This window comes from Leuresthes tenuis, unplaced genomic scaffold, assembly GCF_036924035.1.
Source record: "Leuresthes tenuis unplaced genomic scaffold, fLeuTen1.0.hap1 SCAF_1, whole genome shotgun sequence".
Classification (NCBI taxonomy): Eukaryota; Metazoa; Chordata; class Actinopteri; order Atheriniformes; family Atherinopsidae; genus Leuresthes; species Leuresthes tenuis.
Window position 1 is genome coordinate 33,534,209 of NW_027325355.1, and position 20,543 is coordinate 33,554,751.

Here is a 20,543-nt window from a genome sequence, read left to right on the forward strand (position 1 = left end):
GCCACAGCTAACAGTAACCAGCCACAGCTAACAGTAACCAGCCACAGCTAACTGTAACCAGCCACAGCTAACAGTAACCAGCCACAGCTAACTGTAACCAGCCACAGTCGCTAACTGTAACCAGCCATAGCTGCTAACTGTAACCAGCCACAGCTGCTAACAGTAACCAGCCACAGTTGCTAACTGTAACCAGCCACAGCTGCTAACAGTAACCAGCCACAGCTGCTAACTGTAACCAGCCACAACCGCTAACTGTAACCAGCCACAGCTGCAAACGTGCAAGTATTTATTACCAAATGGGCTGCGATGAACATCACTAAGCTCATCACTTGTGAAACTCGAAACTCGAGTCAAGTCAAGTATTTTATTAGTTTTTCGTTGGTACTTTTCTCTAAAGTCCACTGTTTTGGAGAGTGTGTTTGGCTTCAGGATGTGAAGCTCATGGGCAGGGCTTCCTGCCGTCAGGAGGAAGTAGGAGTCAGGTGATGACAGGCGTCTGCAGCCTATCAGGGAACAACAAACTGCAGTGAGAGGCTCTGATGTTCAGGAAAGAACCTTCTGAGCTGCAGTGTTTGGTGTTCACCAGCAGAGGGTGCTCAAAGATCAATAATCCTGCTGCTACAACCTGGTCTGATCCTTGAATGTTCTGTTATGAACACTTTGAAAAGGAAGTGTATCTGTGAGCTGAATCTAATGAGTTAATGAGCAGGAAATAGGATGCAGTGGCGGCGAGTCATACCTGGCTTGTTGGATCCCCGAGGAGGTTACAGATGTGAGGGACGATTTTACTGAGGGTCAGACTCTGAGATCCAAACCTGAAACAGCACAGAACAAAAACATGGATTTTAATGTGGTTATTTGGCTCATCGTTCCCAGCTGGGCCCGTTCTTTCTGTGGTGTTCCCCAGGGGTCTATCCTAGGACTCCTGATGTTTTATTCCAACCATCAGCCATAGAAGATGCCTCCAGATTTGGACCGCTCATCTGTTTTTTAACTTCTTCCAGACTTTCTATCGTCATGTTTTATCCTACTTTACAGAACTTTCTCAGTTTGTAAAAACAAATTCACCCACTTGAGGATTCAGTGTTTTCATTTGGGAAAATGTGCTGCTTTTTGTTTGTTTCTGTGGCTGCGAACCAAGCAACTTTCAGGGTTTATTTGAACAAAACCAACTAGATGAGACGAGTCCTTTCTGATGTTTTAGAGACAAAAGAAACAAAAGATAATCTGACGCCATGCAACGAAAGTCGTTTTCATTTCCCGGATCTGATGTGGACTCACACATTCAAGGTGGAGATGAGGCAGAGGCAGAGTCCCTCTCTGGTTCTGTTGTTCTTGTGCTTGAAGCCGCCCATCATTCGCTCCCACACATACTGAGGAGAGACGGAAACACAGCAGCCGTGTGAAACTGAGCCTCACCAAGACGTGATCTGAGTGAGCGTCCAGGTGTACCTGCGGGTTGGCGGCCTGGTCCATGATCTTCAGCAGAAGCGCCTGGTCCTGGTCTCGGACCTGGTCTTTGGCGTCTCCCAGTCGATCCATCAGACTCGGCAGAACTGAGCCGACACAGAAGCACAAACACACAATTTCAGAGTTCAGTTTATAGTTTCTGCTCTGGTTCCTGTGGATCGAAACTGTCAGCTTAAACAATCTGGACCCAAACCGACATTTATGATCATGGATCCGATGTTTCATCACGTTACGTATTATTTTCTGTCACCAGAACAATGTAACCGCTGGTTTTAACGTTTTATTTTAAATATTCAGCTTTAAAAAACAAGAAAATTGTGAGAAAATGAGGAGTAAGCGACTTAAAATCATCTGCCAAGAGAAGAAGAAGCTTTGATCTACTAAAACCGAGACGTTTTGTCGTCTTTGATGAGGTGAAATGATCAAAGAGCTCGATGGAGGTGAGGTGTGGGGTCCAATTTAATTTGATCCTCAGGTAAAATGAGCTTAAAATAGAAACATATTCAGATGAATATTTGAGCTCCTTTTGAAAGAGTTCAGATCTAAAACAACCCCTGAAATCAGGAAAAGAAGATATAAAACAGAATTTTAAAAGTCTATTTTACATTCTATAAAGAGCAGAGTTTTGCATTTTTAATCATTTTATTGTAAAAACTCAATGATTATCTCTTTCTTTCTTTGTTATTGAGGGGCTTTCTAATTAATTTGCTGATTTGATTAATATAACAGATCAAAAACATCAATTGTTGGACAGTAAATTGTATGGAAATCATCCCAATAAATATAAAATAAGAGCTAATTTACCACAGTTGTATGACTGTAAAATACACCAAGCTTTACACCATTCATTTGATGACCTGATCAGCTCATAAAAACCTATTTTCCTGTGTTTCGGCTGCAGATGTAACCTGTGTTCGCTCACCTGTTCCCACCTGTGTCCTGAACCTCTCCTGCAGTCTGCTAACCAGAGCTGACAGGATGTCCATCCCCAGCAAAACCACCTGAAACACAAAAAAACACAAACATTTTCAATAAATCCAAGCGTAAAATGCAGAAATACATGAGAGGTGTCACACTTTGAACTGGTTTTACACTCGCTTTAAAGATATTTTGCTGTTTATATTAAAGAAAGTATACTTTAAGTTTAACTTATCAACGTAATTACTTCAGATTTTAAGCTAAACATCCGGTATTTAGCATATTTTTCAAATATATGTTCAAATATGATACATTTTTAGCTTATTATAAATCATATTTGAGCCTAAAATACATATAATAAGAACAAAGCATGTTGGTAAGCTTTAAGTACAAATTTTTATTAACAGAAACGTACCACTGAGCACATTCTGATGTGTATTTTAAGTAAAAAGTACAATAAAAAAAACACTTCAAATTCTGCTTTCCTGCAGTTTAATTACAACTAAAATACAGCCAGCACGAAAATAACAACGTAAAGTTTCAGTGAAGCCGTCATCTCCGCAGTTTGAGAGGGTTTATTTCTCACCAGTGGGTGCAGAGCTGCAGCCACAGCTGATCACTATGGCCGCGGCTGACTGAATCCGCGCAAAGCATCATGGGTAATCAGACATAAGCAGGGATCTTTGTTATAAAAAACGTAAAATAAACCAAATGAAACGGTTTTAAAGCAATTAAATGGAAGTATAAGACGGTAACCTTTGATTTTAGGGACTAAAACATGAGTGAAACACACAAACCATGACCGAGGATGCTGTTCAGATTTTACTAGAAGCTCACAGCGCATGCGCTCGGCAACTTTCCTTGTCATGGGGTGGTATGGGAAGCTCAATGAACGTATAGTGAGAGTCTCCCTGCTGACACCATATCGACACATTCGCATCACCTGAGCCGCGTGCTCGGGTACTGGTGCAATTTTTGGAACAAACACATCACTATTTCACTGTTAAACGGAACATTTGGGACACGCGGTCACGCGCTCCGCCGCCATCTTGTGGCCACATGGTGGAAATACATCAGTTGACTAAAATGCTGCCGACTTCCGGGTTGTCATAGCGAAACAATTAGCGCGTTCATTCATTAATTCTTGGCCCCATCCAAAGAAAGTTGAGGCACAACTCCCCGGTCTTATCACCTTTGTATTTTTTTTTACAGAAAAACATATTTAATGAAACAAAAAAAGAGTTTCTGAGGAGTTTAAAGTGAATATTTGTTCTCAGCACCAGAAACGGCAGCTGATTTCCAGCCGGGCAGCATGGCTCCTCCCTCCGCCGGCTCCGTCACAGAAGGAAGGAAACTGGGCTAAAGCTGCTGGTAAATTAAGCTCCGAGCCCCCGCCTCCAGGGAGCCTCGTCCCCATTACAGGAGGGAACGTGACCACAGCTGATGTGTCGCTTCATAAAGAAGCCACAGCAGGAATTCACTTTAGTTTGGATGGGTTTCAGAACGAGGGCTAAAGTGTGTCCTGATTGGTCGAATTCCTGCAGGTTAGCAGGGAATATTTCCCCAGAATCTGGGAGCTGTCTTCAGAAGATAGTTTGACTTCTAGCCTCTTCTGACACAACGTTTGAACTTTTAGGCTAATATCTGCCCGTGATGTGCAAATAAAGCAAATAAAAAAGCCACAATGATTCAACGTTGGGCTGCTGTTGGCTGAAATGAGCCTTTATCCACGAAGAGTGGCCGAGATTCCTCCAGAACCATGAGAGAGACTGATAACGTCCCACAGGAAACCATCACTGCAGCTCACTGCTGCTGAAGCTGCTGGATCAGGGGTTCACTTAGTTTTACACTCACTGTTGCTGAAGCTGCTGGATCAGGGGTTCACTTAGTTTTACACTCACTGTTGCTGAAGCTGCTGGATCAGGGGTTCACTTAGTTTTACACTCACTGCTGCTGAAGCTGCTGGATCAGGGGTTCACTTAGTTTTACACTCACTGTTGCTGAAGCTGCTGGATCAGGGGTTCACTTAGTTTTACACTCACTGCTGCTGAAGCTGCTGGATCAGGGGTTCACTTAGTTTCTCACTCACTGCTGCTGAAGCTGCTGGATCAGGGGTTCACTTAGTTTCACACTCACTGCTGCTGAAGCTGCTGCTACAGGCTGCTTGGTCAGGGGTTCACTTAGTTTCTCGCTCACTGCTACAGGCTGCTGGACCAGGGGTTCACTTAGTTTCTCGCTCACTACTGAAGCTGCTGGATCAGGGGTTCACTTAGTTTCTCGCTCACTACTGAAGCTGCTGGATCAGGGGTTCACTTAGTTTCTCGCTCACTACTGAAGCTGCTGGATCAGGGGTTCACTTAGTTTCTCGCTCACTGCTACAGGCTGCTGGACCAGGGGTTCACTTAGTTTCCCACTCACTGCTACAGGCTGCTGGGTCAGGGGTTCACTTAGTTTCTCACTCACTGCTACAGGCTGCTGGATCGGGGGTTCACTTAGTTTCTCGCTCACTGCTACAGGCTGCTGGACCAGGGGTTCACTTAGTTTCTCGCTCACTGCTACAGGCTGCTGGACCAGGGGTTCACTTAGTTTCACACTCACTGCTACAGGCTGCTGGGTCAGGGTTCACTTAGTTTCTCGCTCACTGCTACAGGCTGCTGGGTCAGGGTTCACTTAGTTTCTCGCTCACTACTGAAGCTGCTGGGTCAGGGGTTCACTTAGTTTCTCACTCACTGCTACAGGCTGCTGGATCAGGGGTTCACTTAGTTTCCCACTCACTGCTACAGGCTGCTGGATCAGGGGTTCACTTAGTTTCTCACTCACTGCTACAGGCTGCTTGGTCAGGGGTTCACTTAGTTTCTCGCTCACTGCTACAGGCTGCTGGACCAGGGGTTCACTTAGTTTCTCGCTCACTGCTACAGGCTGCTGGACCAGGGGTTCACTTAGTTTCACACTCACTGCTACAGGCTGCTGGGTCAGGGTTCACTTAGTTTCTCGCTCACTGCTACAGGCTGCTGGGTCAGGGTTCACTTAGTTTCTCGCTCACTACTGAAGCTGCTGGGTCAGGGGTTCACTTAGTTTCTCACTCACTGCTACAGGCTGCTGGATCAGGGGTTCACTTAGTTTCCCACTCACTGCTACAGGCTGCTGGGTCAGGGTTCACTTAGTTTCTCGCTCACTGCTACAGGCTGCTGGGTCAGGGTTCACTTAGTTTCTCGCTCACTACTGAAGCTGCTGGGTCAGGGGTTCACTTAGTTTCTCGCTCACTGCTGAAGCTGCTGGACCAGGGGTTCACTTAGTTTCTCACTCACTGCTACAGGCTGCTTGGTCAGGGGTTCACTTAGTTTTACTCACTGCTACAGGCTGCTGGATCAGGGTTCACTTAGTTTCTCGCTCACCTTGAAGTTGCTAGACCAGGGGTTCACTTAGTTTCTCGCTCACTGCTACAGGCTGCTGGACCAGGGGTTCACTTAGTTTCTCGCTCACTGCTACAGGCTGCTGGGTCAGGGGTTCACTTAGTTTCTCGCTCACCTTGAAGTTGCTAGACCAGGGGTTCACTTAGTTTCTCGCTCACTGCTACAGGCTGCTGGACCAGGGGTTCACTTAGTTTCTCGCTCACTGCTACAGGCTGCTGGGTCAGGGGTTCACTTAGTTTCTCGCTCACTGCTACAGGCTGCTGGGTCAGGGGTTCACTTAGTTTCACACTCACTGCTACAGGCTGCTGGATCAGGGGTTCACTTAGTTTTACTCACTGCTGCTGAAGCTGCTGGATCAGGGGTTCACTTAGTTTCTCGCTCACCTTGAAGTTGCTGGAGTTGACCCAGGAGCTGGCCACCGTGTCCACCATCCTGTCCAGCGCGCTCTGGTCCCGCTCCAGCTCGGGGCAGCGCTCCTCGCTCAGGACCAGCTCGGTGACCTCCTGGCCCACCTGGAGCCTCCCCCCCAGGTCCTTCTGCATCACCTGCTCCAGCAGGTACTCCACGCTCACCTCCTCCTCCTCCATGGCTGCTCTGGGATCAGCTGGTTTCTCTCCTCGGGAATCTGCTCCAGGAAAAGCCCTCACACTGACCCCCGTCTAAACACTGGAAATAGCCTTTAGGAAGCAGCTAATGACGGGGAGACGAGCAGCATAACGTCCTGTGATGGGAGGCTGAACTGGATGCACTTCATCATCCTTTATTCAAACAAGAAGAAAAACAGCGAGAATGAGGCAAAGTTTCCAAACTACCTCATTTAAATTCACATCTATTGACTGAATGTTTGGTTGGAATCAAGCTTGCTGACGTGCGGGTCTTCATTAATCACAACGGAGCCACTTTAAGCGCAGCTAACCCCTCGTTAACAGGTAAACATTGAGGTAAAGTGTTAGCTCCTGCTGCTAGCGCACAAGCTAACCTCCTTCAATGCAAAACACGTCGAAGCTAGTGTTAGCACAGCAGGCTAAGCTAGTTTTATGGCGACTACGGAGGAGAACGGTTGGCCCGTGACGTTACTTACCGGCTTCTAGCTGGTTAATTAATCAGTTATTAATGCAGTGACCGGCGACACATCCACTCACCGGATGGACTGACTCGTTCCCTGGAAAAAGTCAGAAGTGGCGATGCTGCCTCTGGCTACAAACTACCGTTACTTCACATTACCGCCCGACACTCACTCTCCCACGAACTGCAGCGACAGCCGCCCAAACCGTACTCAGTTTAACTAATATAACTCTCAGTGGGGGGGAAACAACTTATTGATCTGGATTAAAAAGACAATAAAGTGATTATTTGGAAATAACGCTTGTCCCTTACCAGACGCCGTAGAGTGCTTTGCCTCTAAGTGAAGCCGCCGAACGACGACACCTGCTGGCAGGACCGCGTAACTACACCTAGCTAATATGTGGCTACATTGAGCAACTTTTCGGTCTCATCTGCTTTTTAATAAAGCAACCAGCAAAAAGGTCATAAAATTATTGGTCTCATGTGTTTTGCGGACAATTATGGTCCAAATGTCCTCAAAAATAATAAATAATCTTCTCAATTTCTGGTGGATAAGTGTCTGAGTTTGGTTAAAGTCACTCTGAATCAACTGGAAACTACGGATGTGGCCAACATTTGTGTTCAGATACAAAAATAAATGAATAAATAGAAAGCACTGGGCTGATGCAAACATAAACCCACCCAACTTGGGTTCTGTTCAGTCCCAAAAAAGAATCCTTTTCCTGTTTTTAATCGAATCACAGCAGAAAGAAAGAAACATTTCAATTTTGTGCCTAATGCAAAGTTTCTCCAGCATCTTAATCACAGACGTGAGGTTTCTCTTGTCAGGGAGGATGAAAAAGTTCTGTTCCTGTGTTCAATTAGGCTTTAACACACTTAAAGTGGTGCTTTCATATGGAGTAATGAAGAATAAAAAGGCCTTTTTAAACCAGCTGATCATAAACCGTGTTTAAATGTGGTGATTTACAGGCTCTTTTCTTTCAGTTCGACCAAATAATTCACCTGTGACCACATTAAAGAGGCAGAAATCCGTCTCCGGACAGTTGAAACGTTTATTTTTTCCCCTCTTTTACAAATCCAGAAACAAAAGTGCATTTGATCATCCAGGCTTCAACAAAATTAAATAAAAAAAAGGAAAAACCCACGATAAACCTGCAACACATATATATATATATAAGACAGTTGTTATTACAGTACATTCTCTTGGCATTTGAAAGCAACGGTAAGGAGCGTGTTTCCAGTCTACGACAACAATCACAACCACAGAGATCAGCGGAGGGGAAACGAACACTGAAAGAACAACAGAAACGCCTCCTTCGGGTTTCACTTTAGTGTCAGAGGTCCAGTGTTGTGTAAGAGGAGCTTATGGTACCGTCTCTTCCTGCTGCCTTCGGACCAACGTACCGCCTGCGTCTGCGTCCACAGACACGGGGAGATCCACACAAAATGGCCGCAGCGAGGAAACAAAAAGATAAAGTGCGCATGGGAAGCCATTTCATGCCAAATTAAAAATCACGGATTGAGAAATACTAACAAAACAGACAAATATGTGACCCGATTTACTCTTTTCTGGAGTTATCTCGGCGTGCTTTCTGCTTTAAAGTGGCGCTCCACGTCTGCTCAGAGCGGTCCCAGGTCTCAGAGGCCGAAGGCTTCCACAAACGTTCCAGAGGTCATTTAAAGGTCATTTAAAGGTCGTTAGGGGCTCAGTTAAATGTGGAAGCAGCTTCGTCCTGCCGCCTGTCTGAATTAAACCAGCTACAATAAATAAACGAGTCACATGTGGTTACCACGGGGGGGGGGGGGGGGGGGGGGGGGGGGAAGGGAAGCAGCTTTATTTACACCTGCAGCCTCGGGTTAGTTGAACATGATGGACTCTGGATCCTGGTTCATCATCTGAGCCATGTGTCGCAGGACGTCCTTCTTGGTGATGATGCCCAGGAGACGCCTGCAGAGACCCAGAAAGATTCAGCCTGAAACACCCCAACTGTGACTAATCAAACTCACTCACTTCCAACCAAGGAAGTATGAGGAGAATGAATAGAACGAACAGTGAAGTCACATTAAAAATGCCGTAAACTGCGGAGTATGAGCCAGGCTCGTAGCTTCAGAGCAATAAGGTGAACGATTAGCTGAAATTGTTCCATAAATTCAATTCGGACACAGAGGAAGACGACTTTGGGGGTTTTAGTGCGCAGGAGGAAGATGAAGAAGACTCTTCCTGGTAACTACTGTTGGAAAAAGCCTTTACAGGATGTTTATGTTACTGCATGCATGTAATTAAAGTTTAAAAGTCCTCCCGTGTAACATCTGTCTGTGTAAATATCTCATATTTCTCAGGAAATACCCGCAGCTTATAACCCGGTGCAGCCTGTACAAGAACAAAAAGGCTTTTCTTTTTAAAGTTGGAGGGTGGGGCTCATATTCAGGCGCTCTCTGTCGTCTTTATGGAGCCTAAAATCATTTTAAGGTGTAATGGCGCCTTTTGGCCACCAGGTGGTGACATTTACCCAAAACAGTGTTTTTAAAGGGAAATCCCGACTTTCTTTCTTCTTCCTATGGTTGCTTGAGGAGCTTTTTTGTCGGGTTAAAGCTCTTTGGACAGACTCACCCGCTCCTGGTCACCAGACACTGGCGGAGGCCCAGCTTGCGGAAGATGTCCACCACCGTCTCCATGGGCGTGTGGTCGGTGACGGTGAAGGGGCTGAGGTTCAGGATGCGGCGCAGCTTCAGCGGCTGCGTGGCCGGCAGCTGCGGCGCGTCCTCTGTGAAGTAGACCACCGAGCTGCTCACCACGCCGTCCTGCTTCTGGCGAGCGTTTTCTGGGGAGGGGGGAGGAGCCGATTACATTTCAGCGACTGAAACCAGTCTGAATATCTGATGGTCCGACTTACTGATGGCGAGCGTGAGGTCGCGGCGCTGAACGAAGCCGATGAGCCTCTCCGACTCCCTGGACACGACCACCGGGAAGCCGTTATAGTCGGTGTCTTTGATGAGCGTCTCCACGTCCTCCACCGTGGTGCTGTCCTGAGTCAGGACGGCGAGCGGGGGGTCGTTCCGGCGGGGGCGCATCACGTCCGTGGCCAGCGTGCGGTGAGTGAACTCATCCCGGACGTCCAGGTAGGGGTAGCCGTTGAGCTGGATGTGCGACTCATAGATGCCTTCTTTCCCGAAGGCATCCGCCACCCACTTGCTGGTGACGGCGGCGGCCATCAGAGGCACGATGTACTCCAACCCGCCGGTGAGCTCGAACATGATGACCACGAGGGAGACGGTCATCCGGGTCACGCCGCCTGCAGAGACGGAGAGCGATGGAGTAAACTGGAGTAAACTTTTACTGTCATCAGGACCAGACCCAGACTCCTCCCCCCGACCCAGTCCAGACTCCTCCCCCCGACCAGACCCAGACTCCTCCCCCGCCCAAGTCCAGACTCCTCCCCCCGACCAGACCCAGACTCCTCCCCCCGACCCGACCCAGACTCCTCCCCCGCCCAAGTCCAGACTCCTCCCCCCGACCCAATCCAGACTCCTCCCCCGCCCAAGTCCAGACTCCTCCCCCCAACCAGACCCAGACTCCTCCCCCCGACCCGACCCAGACTCCTCCCCCGCCCAAGTCCAGACTCCTCCCCCCGACCCAATCCAGACTCCTCCCCCGCCCAAGTCCAGACTCCTCCCCCCGACCAGACCCAGACTCCTCCCCCTGACCCAATCCAGACTCCTCCCCCTGACCCAATCCAGACTCCTCCCCCCGACCAGACCCAGACTCCTCCCCCGACCCGACCCAAGTCCAGACTCCTCCCCCCGACACGACCCAATCCAGACTCCTCCCCCCGACACGACCCAATCCAGACTCCTCCCCCTAACCCAATCCAGACTCCTCCCCCTAACCCAATCCAGACTCCTCCCCCTAACCCAATCCAGACTCCTCCCCCCGACCCGACCCAATCCAGACTCCTCCCCCCAGACCAGACCCGACCCAATCCAGACTCCTCCCCACAGACCAGACCCCACCCAATCCAGACTCCTCCCCCCGACCCGACCCAATCCAGACTCCTCCCCCCAGACCAGACCCGACCCAATCCAGACTCCTCCCCCCCAACCCCTGGGTCGGGTCGAGTTTATGGCTCGGTGAGACCTTCCCTTTGCAGAGTCAACGCACCCAAACAGGCGGCAGCTCCAACCATGGCGTAGAGGCCCGGTGTGACGCAATCTGCGCCCGGCCGGCACCAGTTCTTGAAGATGATCCAGTCATGGTGGTGGTACGCCATCTGTTCCACGGCGATCCCGACGATCCGCCCAGCAATGGCGCCGACCGCCATGCTCGGTATGAAGAGCCCTGAAGGGATCTGGGGAGGAAGCAGAAGCAGCATCTCACAGAAACATCCTGAAACGATCTGCTCTCCGATTCGCCGTCACACCCACCTTCATGCCGAAGGTGAAGATGGTGATGACGATCTTAAAGACGAGCGCCAGCGTGAGCTGCCACAGGGCGTTGTAGACGCCGGGCCCGGCCGGGCGGTCCGGGATGTCGTCCACGGGCCGACTCATGTTGGGGTTGTTGATGTAGTCGCAGAGCTGCGACGACTCCAGCGCGCCGCAGTCGTTGAAGAGCTCCGAGATGAGCTCGCTGGTGCTGCGGCGCGTGTAGGGGTTCGGGTACGCCAGCACGGCGGTGATCCCCGTCACGGCGATGACCTCCAGGACCGGATACTTCCCCAACTGGGTCGTCTTCCTCCGTCGGCACCAGGCGATGTTGGCCCGGATGAAGAGCGTCCCCCAGAGACCGCCAAACACGCCGAGCAAGATGAAGGGAACCAGCTCGGCCATGTACCAGGGCGTGTGGTACTCCACGTAGAACAGAACCAGGCGGCTGTTGCCGAACGGGTTGATGGAGCGCAGCGTGAAGGCGGCGACGAGAGCGGCGAAGAACGAGCGCCACAGAGTCTTCAGGGGGAAATAATAGCTGACCTGCAGGAGAAAGGGTTTTTCAGAGTCAGAAATGGAAGAAAACACAAGTCGGACCGACCAAACGGGTCAGAACAAACCTCCTCCAGGCTGAACAGAACTCCTCCGATGGGCGCTCCGAAGGCCACCGACACTCCAGCCGCCGCCGCCGCTGACAGCACCTGAAGGAATACAGCGAGATGAGGCCAAGTTTGCTGTTTTCTGCGAGTCCGTGAGCGAATCAGAAGCAGCTAATCAGAAGCGGCGAATCGGAAGCGGCGAATCGGAAGCGGCTAATTGGAAGCGGCTAATCGGAAGCGGCTAATCGGAAGCGGCTAATCGGAAGCGGCGAATCAGAAGCGGCTAATCAGAAGCGGCTAATCGGAAGCGGCTAATCGGAAGCGGCTAATCGGAAGCGGCCAATCGGAAGCGGCCAATCGGAAGCGGCCAATCGGAAGCGGCCAATCGGAAGCGGCCAATCGGAAGCGGCGAATCGGAAGCGGCTTATCGGAAGCGGCTAATCGGAAGCGGCTAATCGGAAGCGGCTAATCGGAAGCGGCCAATCGGAAGCGGCCAATCGGAAGCGGCCAATCGGAAGCGGCCAATCGGAAGCGGCGACTCAGAAGCAGCGAATCAGATGCAGCGACTCAGAAGCAGCGAATCAGATGCAGCGACTCAGAAGCAGCGAATCAGATGCAGCGACTCAGAAGCAGCGAATCAGAAGCGGCTAATCAGAAGCGGCGACTCAGAAGCAGCGAATCAGATGCAGCGACTCAGAAGCAGCGAATCAGATGCAGCGACTCAGAAGCAGCGAATCAGATGCAGCGACTCAGAAGCAGCGAATCAGATGCAGCGACTCAGAAGCAGCGAATCAGAAGCGGCTAATCAGAAGCGGCGAATCAGAAGCAGCGAATCAGATGCAGCGACTCAGAAGCAGCGAATCAGATGCAGCGACTCAGAAGCAGCGAATCAGATGCAGCGAATCAGAAGCAGCGTACCTCTCGCCGCTTGCCCTCGTTCTTGCTGTACTTGGAGAAAAGGCTGCAGAAGAGGTTTCCGCAGCAACAGGCCACGTGGACCAGAGGCCCCTCCTTCCCCAGGCTGAGGCCCGACGACACCGCCAGCACCAGGGTGACCGTCTTGATGAGCAGGGTCCATTTCCCCAGGTAGCCCCGGATAATGAAGCCGCTGAGGATCGTCTTAATCTGCACGGAACCAACAGATGACTCAAATCAACTCAAACTCCGATATTCCTCGCTTTTCTCCCACATGAAGCTGAACATCTGGGCGGTACCTCTGGGATCCCTGAGCCGCAGGCGTACGGCGCGAACACGCGCACCAGCGACACCGCCAAGAAGGCAAACAGCAGCGCCCACAGAACATACAGGAAGTAGTTCAGCACATAGGCTCCGGCCCCCTGAAACACAGGAAACAGGCTCAGTCCGCCGCTTCACCACCGATGACACGAGCCCCACGGGGTCCCACCTCGGCGTGGCCCGTCATCAGCTCCGCCCACTTCTGCCACTGCGGACACTTGTCCCGGTCGTCGAAGGTCGTCTCGTTGGACGTCCAGCAGCACTGTTCGTGGCTGTACCAGAAGGCCGACAGGCACACGCCTTCTTTGAGGTCCGTCATCCAGTCCACCGCCAGGTCGATGACGCCGGCCAGCGTACCTGTGGAGAGCCGGGAGAAAAGATCGACCACTTCCTGCCAGTCAGACTCAGAAAGGAGAGAAGTTTCCTCATTTCAGAGGACGGCTCGGGGTAGAAAAATGGGTCATAAAGTGTAAATTAAACCGTTTCTAACAGATTTAATATCATTAAAAGAATAAAAGGAGACTCAAAAGTCCACTTAAAGGCAGATTTTGTAGCAGCTGTGAGACAGATTCAACCCGATGTTAAATAATTAATAAATAGGTCACACATTTGCTCCTAAATGTTCCGTCTCTCTGGATAAAAACAGCTTGATAACAGTCTAAATATCCGGATATCAGGATGTCTGGATGGAAATATTCAGCCTAAAAGAACCCGTCTGTTCATTGAACTCCTCTGGCTTTTCATATTCATTTTTCATCATTTTTACAGCAAAACAGGAAGCGACACATCAAATAAAGTATAAAAACTGAGATGTTAATGACTTTGTAAATAAAGTGAAAGGAGCATTTAGGACCTTAATATGTGAAAACTTCAGATTTAAACTTGTTGATCCAGAACCAACAAACTGTGAGAGATGGAATATTTGAGCTCCATAGACGGCGAACTTTAACTGAAAGTTATAGTTTTATACTAAACAGAAACTAACTGGTTTCCTAACTGGTCTCCTAACTGGTCTCCTAACTGGTTTCCTAACTGGTCTCCTAACTGGTCTCCGAACTGGTCTCCTAACTGGTCTCCTAACTGGTTTCCTAACTGGTTTCCTAACTGGTCTCCTATCTGGTCTCCTTTCTGGTCTCCTATCTGGTCTCCTAACTGGTTTCCTAACTGGTCTCCTAACTGGTTTCCTAACTGGTTTCCTAACTGGTTTCCTAACTGGTTTCCTAACTGGTCTCCTAACTGGTCTCCTAACTGGTTTCCTAACTGGTCTCCTAACTGGTCTCCTAACTGGTCTCCTAACTGGTCTCCTAACTGGTTTCCTAACTGGTCTCCGAACTGGTTTCCTAACTGGTCTCCTATCTGGTCTCCTATCTGGTCTCCTAACTGGTTTCCTAACTGGTCTCCTAACTGGTCTCCTAACTGGTTTCCTAACTGGTTTCCTAACTGGTTTCCTAACTGGTCTCCTAACTGGTCTCCTAACTGGTCTCCTAACTGGTCTCCTAACTGGTTTCCTAACTGGTTTCCTAACTGGTCTCCTAACTGGTCTCCTAACTGGTTTCCTAACTGGTTTCCTAACTGGTTTCCTAACTGGTCTCCTAACTGGTCTCCTAACTGGTCTCCTAACTGGTCTCCTAACTGGTTTCCTAACTGGTCTCCTAACTGGTTTCCTAACTGTTTCCTAACTGGTCTCCTAACTGGTCTCCTAACTGGTCTCCTAACTCGTTTCCTAACTGGTCTCCTAACTGGTCTCCTAACTGGTCTCCTAACTGGTTTCCTAACTGGTCTCCTATCTGGTCTCCTAACTGGTCTCCTAACTGGTCTCCTAACTGGTTTCCTAACTAGTTTCCTAACTGGTCTCCTATCTGGTTTCCTAACTGGTCTCCTAACTGGTCTCCGAACTGGTTTCCTAACTGGTCTCCTAACTGGTCTCCGAACTGGTCTCCTAACTGGTCTCCTAACTGGTTTCCTAACTGGTTTCCTAACTGGTCTCCTATCTGGTCTCCTTTCTGGTCTCCTATCTGGTCTCCTAACTGGTTTCCTAACTGGTCTCCTAACTGGTTTCCTAACTGGTTTCCTAACTGGTTTCCTAACTGGTTTCCTAACTGGTCTCCTAACTGGTCTCCTAACTGGTCTCCTAACTGGTCTCCTAACTGGTCTCCTAACTGGTCTCCTAACTGGTTTCCTAACTGGTCTCCGAACTGGTTTCCTAACTGGTCTCCTATCTGGTCTCCTATCTGGTCTCCTAACTGGTTTCCTAACTGGTCTCCTAACTGGTCTCCTAACTGGTTTCCTAACTGGTTTCCTAACTGGTTTCCTAACTGGTCTCCTAACTGGTCTCCTAACTGGTCTCCTAACTGGTCTCCTAACTGGTTTCCTAACTGGTTTCCTAACTGGTTTCCTAACTGGTCTCCTAACTGGTCTCCTAACTGGTTTCCTAACTGGTTTCCTAACTGGTCTCCTAACTGGTCTCCTAACTGGTCTCCTAACTGGTCTCCTAACTGGTTTCCTAACTGGTCTCCTAACTGGTTTCCTAACTGTTTCCTAACTGGTCTCCTAACTGGTCTCCTAACTGGTCTCCTAACTCGTTTCCTAACTGGTCTCCTAACTGGTCTCCTAACTGGTCTCCTAACTGGTTTCCTAACTGGTCTCCTATCTGGTCTCCTAACTGGTCTCCTAACTGGTCTCCTAACTGGTTTCCTAACTAGTTTCCTAACTGGTCTCCTATCTGGTCTCCTAACTGGTCTCCTAACTGGTCTCCTAACTGGTTTCCTAACTTGTTTCCTAACTTGTTTCCTAACTGGTCTCCTAACTGGTCTCCTAACTGGTCTCCTAACTGGTCTCCTAACTGGTCTCCTAACTGGTTTCCTAACTGGTCTCCTAACTGGTCTCCTAACTGCTCTTCTAACTGCTCTCCTAACTGGTCTCCTAACTGGTCTCCTAACTGGTCTCCTAACTGGTTTCCTAACTGGTCTCCTAACTGGTTTCCTATGTGGTCTCCTAACTGGTCTCCTAACTGGTCTCCTAACTGGTCTCCTAACTGGTTTCCTAACTGGTTTCCTAACTGGTCTCCTAACTGGTCTCCTAACTGGTTTCCTAACTGGTCTCCTAACTGGTCTCCTAACTGGTCTCCTAACTGGTTTCCTAACTGCTCTCCTAACTGGTTTCCTAACTGGTCTCCTAACTGGTCTCCTAACTGGTTTCCTAACTGCTCTCCTAACTGGTCTCCTAACTGGTTTCCTAACTGGTTTCCTAACTGGTCTCCTAACTGGTCTCCTAACTGGTCTCCTAACTGGTCTCCTAACTGGTTTCCTAACTGCTCTCCTAACTGGTTTCCTAACTGGTCTCCTAACTGGTCTCCTAACTGGTTTCCTAACTGCTCTCCTAACTGGTCTCCTAACTGGTCTCCTAACTGGTCTCCTAACTGGTCTCCTAACTGGTCTCCTAACTGGTCTCCTAACTGGTCTCCTAACTGGTTTCCTAACTGGTCTCCTAACTGGTCTCCTAACTGGTCTCCTAACTGGTTTCCTAACTGGTTTCCTAACTGGTTTCCTAACTGGTCTCCTAACTGGTCTCCTAACTGGTCTCCTAACTGGTTTCCTAACTGCTCTCCTAACTGGTCTCCTAACTGGTCTCCTAACTGGTCTCCTAACTGGTTTCCTAACTGGTCTCCTAACTGGTTTCCTAACTGGTTTCCTAACTGGTCTCCTAACTGGTCTCCTAACTGGTTTCCTAACTGGTCTCCTAACTGGTCTCCTAACTGGTCTCCTAACTGGTTTCCTAACTGGTTTCCTAACTGGTCTCCTAACTGGTCTCCTAACTGGTCTCCTAACTGGTCTCCTAACTGGTCTCCTAACTGGTCTCCTAACTGGTTTCCTAACTGCTCTCCTAACTGGTCTCCTAACTGGTTTCCTAACTGGTCTCCTAACTGGTTTCCTAACTGGTCTCCTAACTGGTCTCCTAACTGGTTTCCTAACTGCTCTCCTAACTGCTCTCCTAACTGGTCTCCTAACTGGTCTCCTAACTGGTCTCCTAACTGGTCTCCTAACTGGTTTCCTAACTGGTCTCCTAACTGGTCTCCTAACTGGTCTCCTAACTGGTCTCCTAACTGGTTTCCTAACTGGTTTCCTAACTGCTCTCCTAACTGGTCTCCTAACTGGTTTCCTAACTGGTCTCCTAACTGGTTTCCTAACTGGTCTCCTAACTGGTCTCCTAACTGGTTTCCTAACTGGTCTCCTAACTGGTCTCCTAACTGCTCTCCTAACTGCTCTCCTAACTGGTCTCCTAACTGGTCTCCTAACTGGTTTCCTAACTGGTCTCCTAACTGCTCTCCTAACTGGTCTCCTAACTGGTCTCCTAACTGGTTTCCTAACTGCTCTCCTAACTGGTCTCCTAACTGCTCTCCTAACTGGTCTCCTAACTGGTCTCCTAACTGGTCTCCTAACTGGTTTCCTAACTGGTTTCCTAACTGCTCTCCTAACTGGTCTCCTAACTGGTTTCCTAACTGGTCTCCTAACTGGTTTCCTAACTGGTCTCCTAACTGGTCTCCTAACTGGTTTCCTAACTGGTCTCCTAACTGGTCTCCTAACTGGTCTCCTAACTGCTCTCCTAACTGGTCTCCTAACTGGTCTCCTAACTGGTTTCCTAACTGGTCTCCTAACTGCTCTCCTAACTGGTCTCCTAACTGGTCTCCTAACTGGTTTCCTAACTGCTCTCCTAACTGGTCTCCTAACTGCTCTCCTAACTGGTCTCCTAACTGGTCTCCTAACTGGTCTCCTAACTGGTCTCCAGCCTGTGAAACCTCTGCAGATGGTCCAGAACGCGGCGGTGCGTCTGGTCTTGGATCAGCCTAAAAGAACCCGTCCCCCCTCTGTTCATTGAGCTCCTCTGGCTGCCCTTAGCATCAGATCCAAGTCCCTGATGTTAGCTACAAAGAGCTTAATGGAGCGGCTCCATCTACTTGAATGCTCTTGCAAAGGCTTCTGTCCCAACTGGGTCCCTCCGTTGGTCCCAGGATTGTCGTCTAGCAGCTCCTACACCACGCCTAAGACAATCCAAACTCTGTTCATGTGTCGTCCCACGATGGTGGAATGACCTACCGAGCGCTACCAGAACAGGGGCGTCCCTGTCTATCTTCAAGAAGCTCCTGAAAACCCAGCTCTTCAGAGAGCATCTCCTATCCCAGCACTTACCTTGTACTTCCCTCCCCCCTCTATCTCTGCACTTTATCTTTCTGCTCTTCCTTCTATGCCTGCACCCTATCTCTGCTCTGTCCCCTCTGACAGAGTCGGACTCCTGGGTTCCTTCTATGGAGCTTATTGTTAGCTTTTTATAAAGCTCTCTTTGGATAAATGCAGCTGATAAATACAGAAACAACAAACATAAATACAACACGACCCCCCCCAAGCCGACCTGAGAGGAGGCCGATGAGCAGCATCACCACCCATCCCGACCAGGCGTCCAGAAGGCTCTTGATCAGCTCCCAGATGGACTCTTTGCTCTTACTGGTGATCTGCGGGACAAACAGACAGTCAGCCTCTCACACCTCATCACACCTGCTGGATGCCAGAAAGAGAGCCCGCTCGGAACCTTGCGGTGGCGGTCCGTGTCTCTGGACTTCTCTCTGAGCCAGTCGATGGTGTGGAAGTCCTCGTACGTGCCCACGTCGGGGAAAGGCTCGTCCAGGAAGTCCATCAGGGTTCCAGCTCCGTTCATCTCCTCTGTGGGCGTGGAAGCGCTGACACCTGGCCGGGGGAAAAGGACACCACCATCAGATTGAGGATTGTGATGAAACTGTCCGCAGCGGGAAGATTCAGCTCAAAATAACACGAAACCATGAACCTCCGCAGCTTTATTTACGTTAGCATCTAAAGCTAACGTAGCATCTTTAGCACGATAAACCCTTGTTCTCACCGTCTGCTGCCTCCATGTTTCTGTCAGTTCTCACCACTGGGGATGCAAAACGTTTCCGTTAAATTATTTCTTTATATACAGTCGAGTTCACCAGACATTTTAGACGCTATTTACAGAAAAACAGCCACACCGACCGCAGCCAGCGTCGGAGACTGGTGCTGAGCCTGTCAGTATCGCGATACTTCCAAATCCCGCGTTGGTTTAACGTGAGTCAAAGATCGTCTATAGTCACAGGAGCTCTTTCACTGCGGTTTTTTTTTTGGATGCTGATCACCCTAATTTTTTATACAGAGCTTATTTATTAACTTTACTCATTGTTTTACTCGTGTGATCAGCGTGCCCATCCTATCTTTAATTCACTAATCGCAAACTGTGAATCTGAAGCCAACTCCAGCGTCGTGAGAGCAGAAATGTAATTCAGAAATCAAAGATATTCTATAGTAGAAGTGACTCACACAAGCGCAAAAGAGTGAATAAATGCACCAATTCACAAGTTATGAACACAGGTTACAAAGGTGTGAACAGCAGATGTATTCACATTCTTAGATATTACTTAGTTTCATTGATAAAATACGATAAAAAATGAATGGCCCATCTCAAGAGGGGAGTGAATACTTTATTTAAATACCAGAATGAATCCACCCACCGCCCCCCCACCCGGTTTCATAAACATGAATCTGTCAGTGTTTGCTGTTTTTTTTTTTTAGAGTTTCAATTCCATCACCAATTTGAAGGTAATGGAAGCGTTTTTTAAAGTTTGATGCATTTAGTTTCATAAAAGAGTGAAAACAGCCGCCCATCGGCTCACGTTAACGGACCCAGAGTGAAACTGTAAAGGCGGGGTAAAGAAGAAAAGAAAAGGGTCCGTGCAATGAGAGCATCCGCATAGTGAGGTCGGTCATCTGAAGGCTGCTTTTTCTGCTGCTTCCCAGCTGTCTGTGCCACTAAACGCAGCTCGAGCCCGACCAGCCAGCCGCTGGAGAGCAGCTCCAACTCTCTCTGCACTCTCACAGGGAGCAGAAACTACAAGAAGCAATAAAAGGGGGGAAAGAGAAAAGCTCCAGCAGCCATGCGGTGAAAGCTCTGGAATTAATGGCTACAAAAAGGAAAAAACTGCTGAACAAATAAAGGTGGAAATATAGTTGTAGTCGGTTAAATAATACTTTATTGTCAGGTAGGGTTGCTGCAGTGTGGTGGGGATAGGACCTGGATGCAGATGTATTTTAAAAGTAAAACTTGATTTATTTAAAGACAGAAAAACAAAAATACGAAAAAAAACGATTCAAATAAAGACCTCTCGGACCTTTCTGGAATAATGTGAAGACGAATCAATGAAAACATATTTGTGAAAGCATGTAAAGAAACAAAATCAACTATTTCAGTTATTTTCTTTGTAATTTCCCTCATCTTTGCCACATTGCTTTCGCTTCCTCCACCTATGCATTGAATTTTGCTTTTACAAGAATTTATGCAAGAAAATAATCTAAAAGATGTGAAAAAAAAACCTCAC

At 48.7% G+C, this 20,543-nt stretch overlaps 2 protein-coding genes and 1 non-coding gene across 3 annotated transcripts in view; 1 reads left to right on the forward strand and 2 right to left on the reverse strand.

The window, feature by feature from the left end:
* Positions 1-7,072, reverse strand: part of LOC140288341 (CLIP-associating protein 1-B-like) — a 58,153-nt gene extending 51,081 nt beyond the window's left edge. Inside the window, exons 1-6 of the mRNA XM_072379177.1 lie at positions 6,883-7,072; positions 6,185-6,559; positions 2,393-2,471; positions 1,453-1,556; positions 1,282-1,373; positions 740-815 (exon numbers count right to left, since the gene is read on the reverse strand). Coding sequence (XP_072235278.1) covers positions 740-815; positions 1,282-1,373; positions 1,453-1,556; positions 2,393-2,471; positions 6,185-6,388 — 555 coding nt within the window. The 5' untranslated portion in view covers positions 6,389-6,559; positions 6,883-7,072. The remainder of the gene's footprint in view (positions 1-739; positions 816-1,281; positions 1,374-1,452; positions 1,557-2,392; positions 2,472-6,184; positions 6,560-6,882) is intronic.
* On the forward strand, positions 3,243-3,371 carry LOC140297512 (U4atac minor spliceosomal RNA). The gene has a single exon (XR_011913240.1). It is a non-coding gene; the product is annotated as a U4atac minor spliceosomal RNA (small nuclear RNA).
* An 822-nt stretch (positions 7,073-7,894) lies between the features above and the next one.
* clcn4 (chloride channel, voltage-sensitive 4) lies at positions 7,895-19,202 on the reverse strand. The gene is made up of 12 exons (XM_072379180.1): positions 19,034-19,202; positions 18,710-18,864; positions 18,533-18,632; positions 13,296-13,483; positions 13,105-13,227; positions 12,809-13,015; positions 11,912-11,992; positions 11,289-11,834; positions 11,026-11,212; positions 9,761-10,159; positions 9,478-9,688; positions 7,895-8,814 (listed from the first exon to the last, which is right to left on the reverse strand). The coding sequence occupies exons 1-12, from the start codon at positions 19,047-19,049 to the stop codon at positions 8,724-8,726; spliced, it is 2,304 nt and encodes a 767-aa protein (XP_072235281.1). The 5' UTR covers positions 19,050-19,202; the 3' UTR covers positions 7,895-8,723.
* Positions 19,203-20,543: the final 1,341 nt, after the last annotated feature.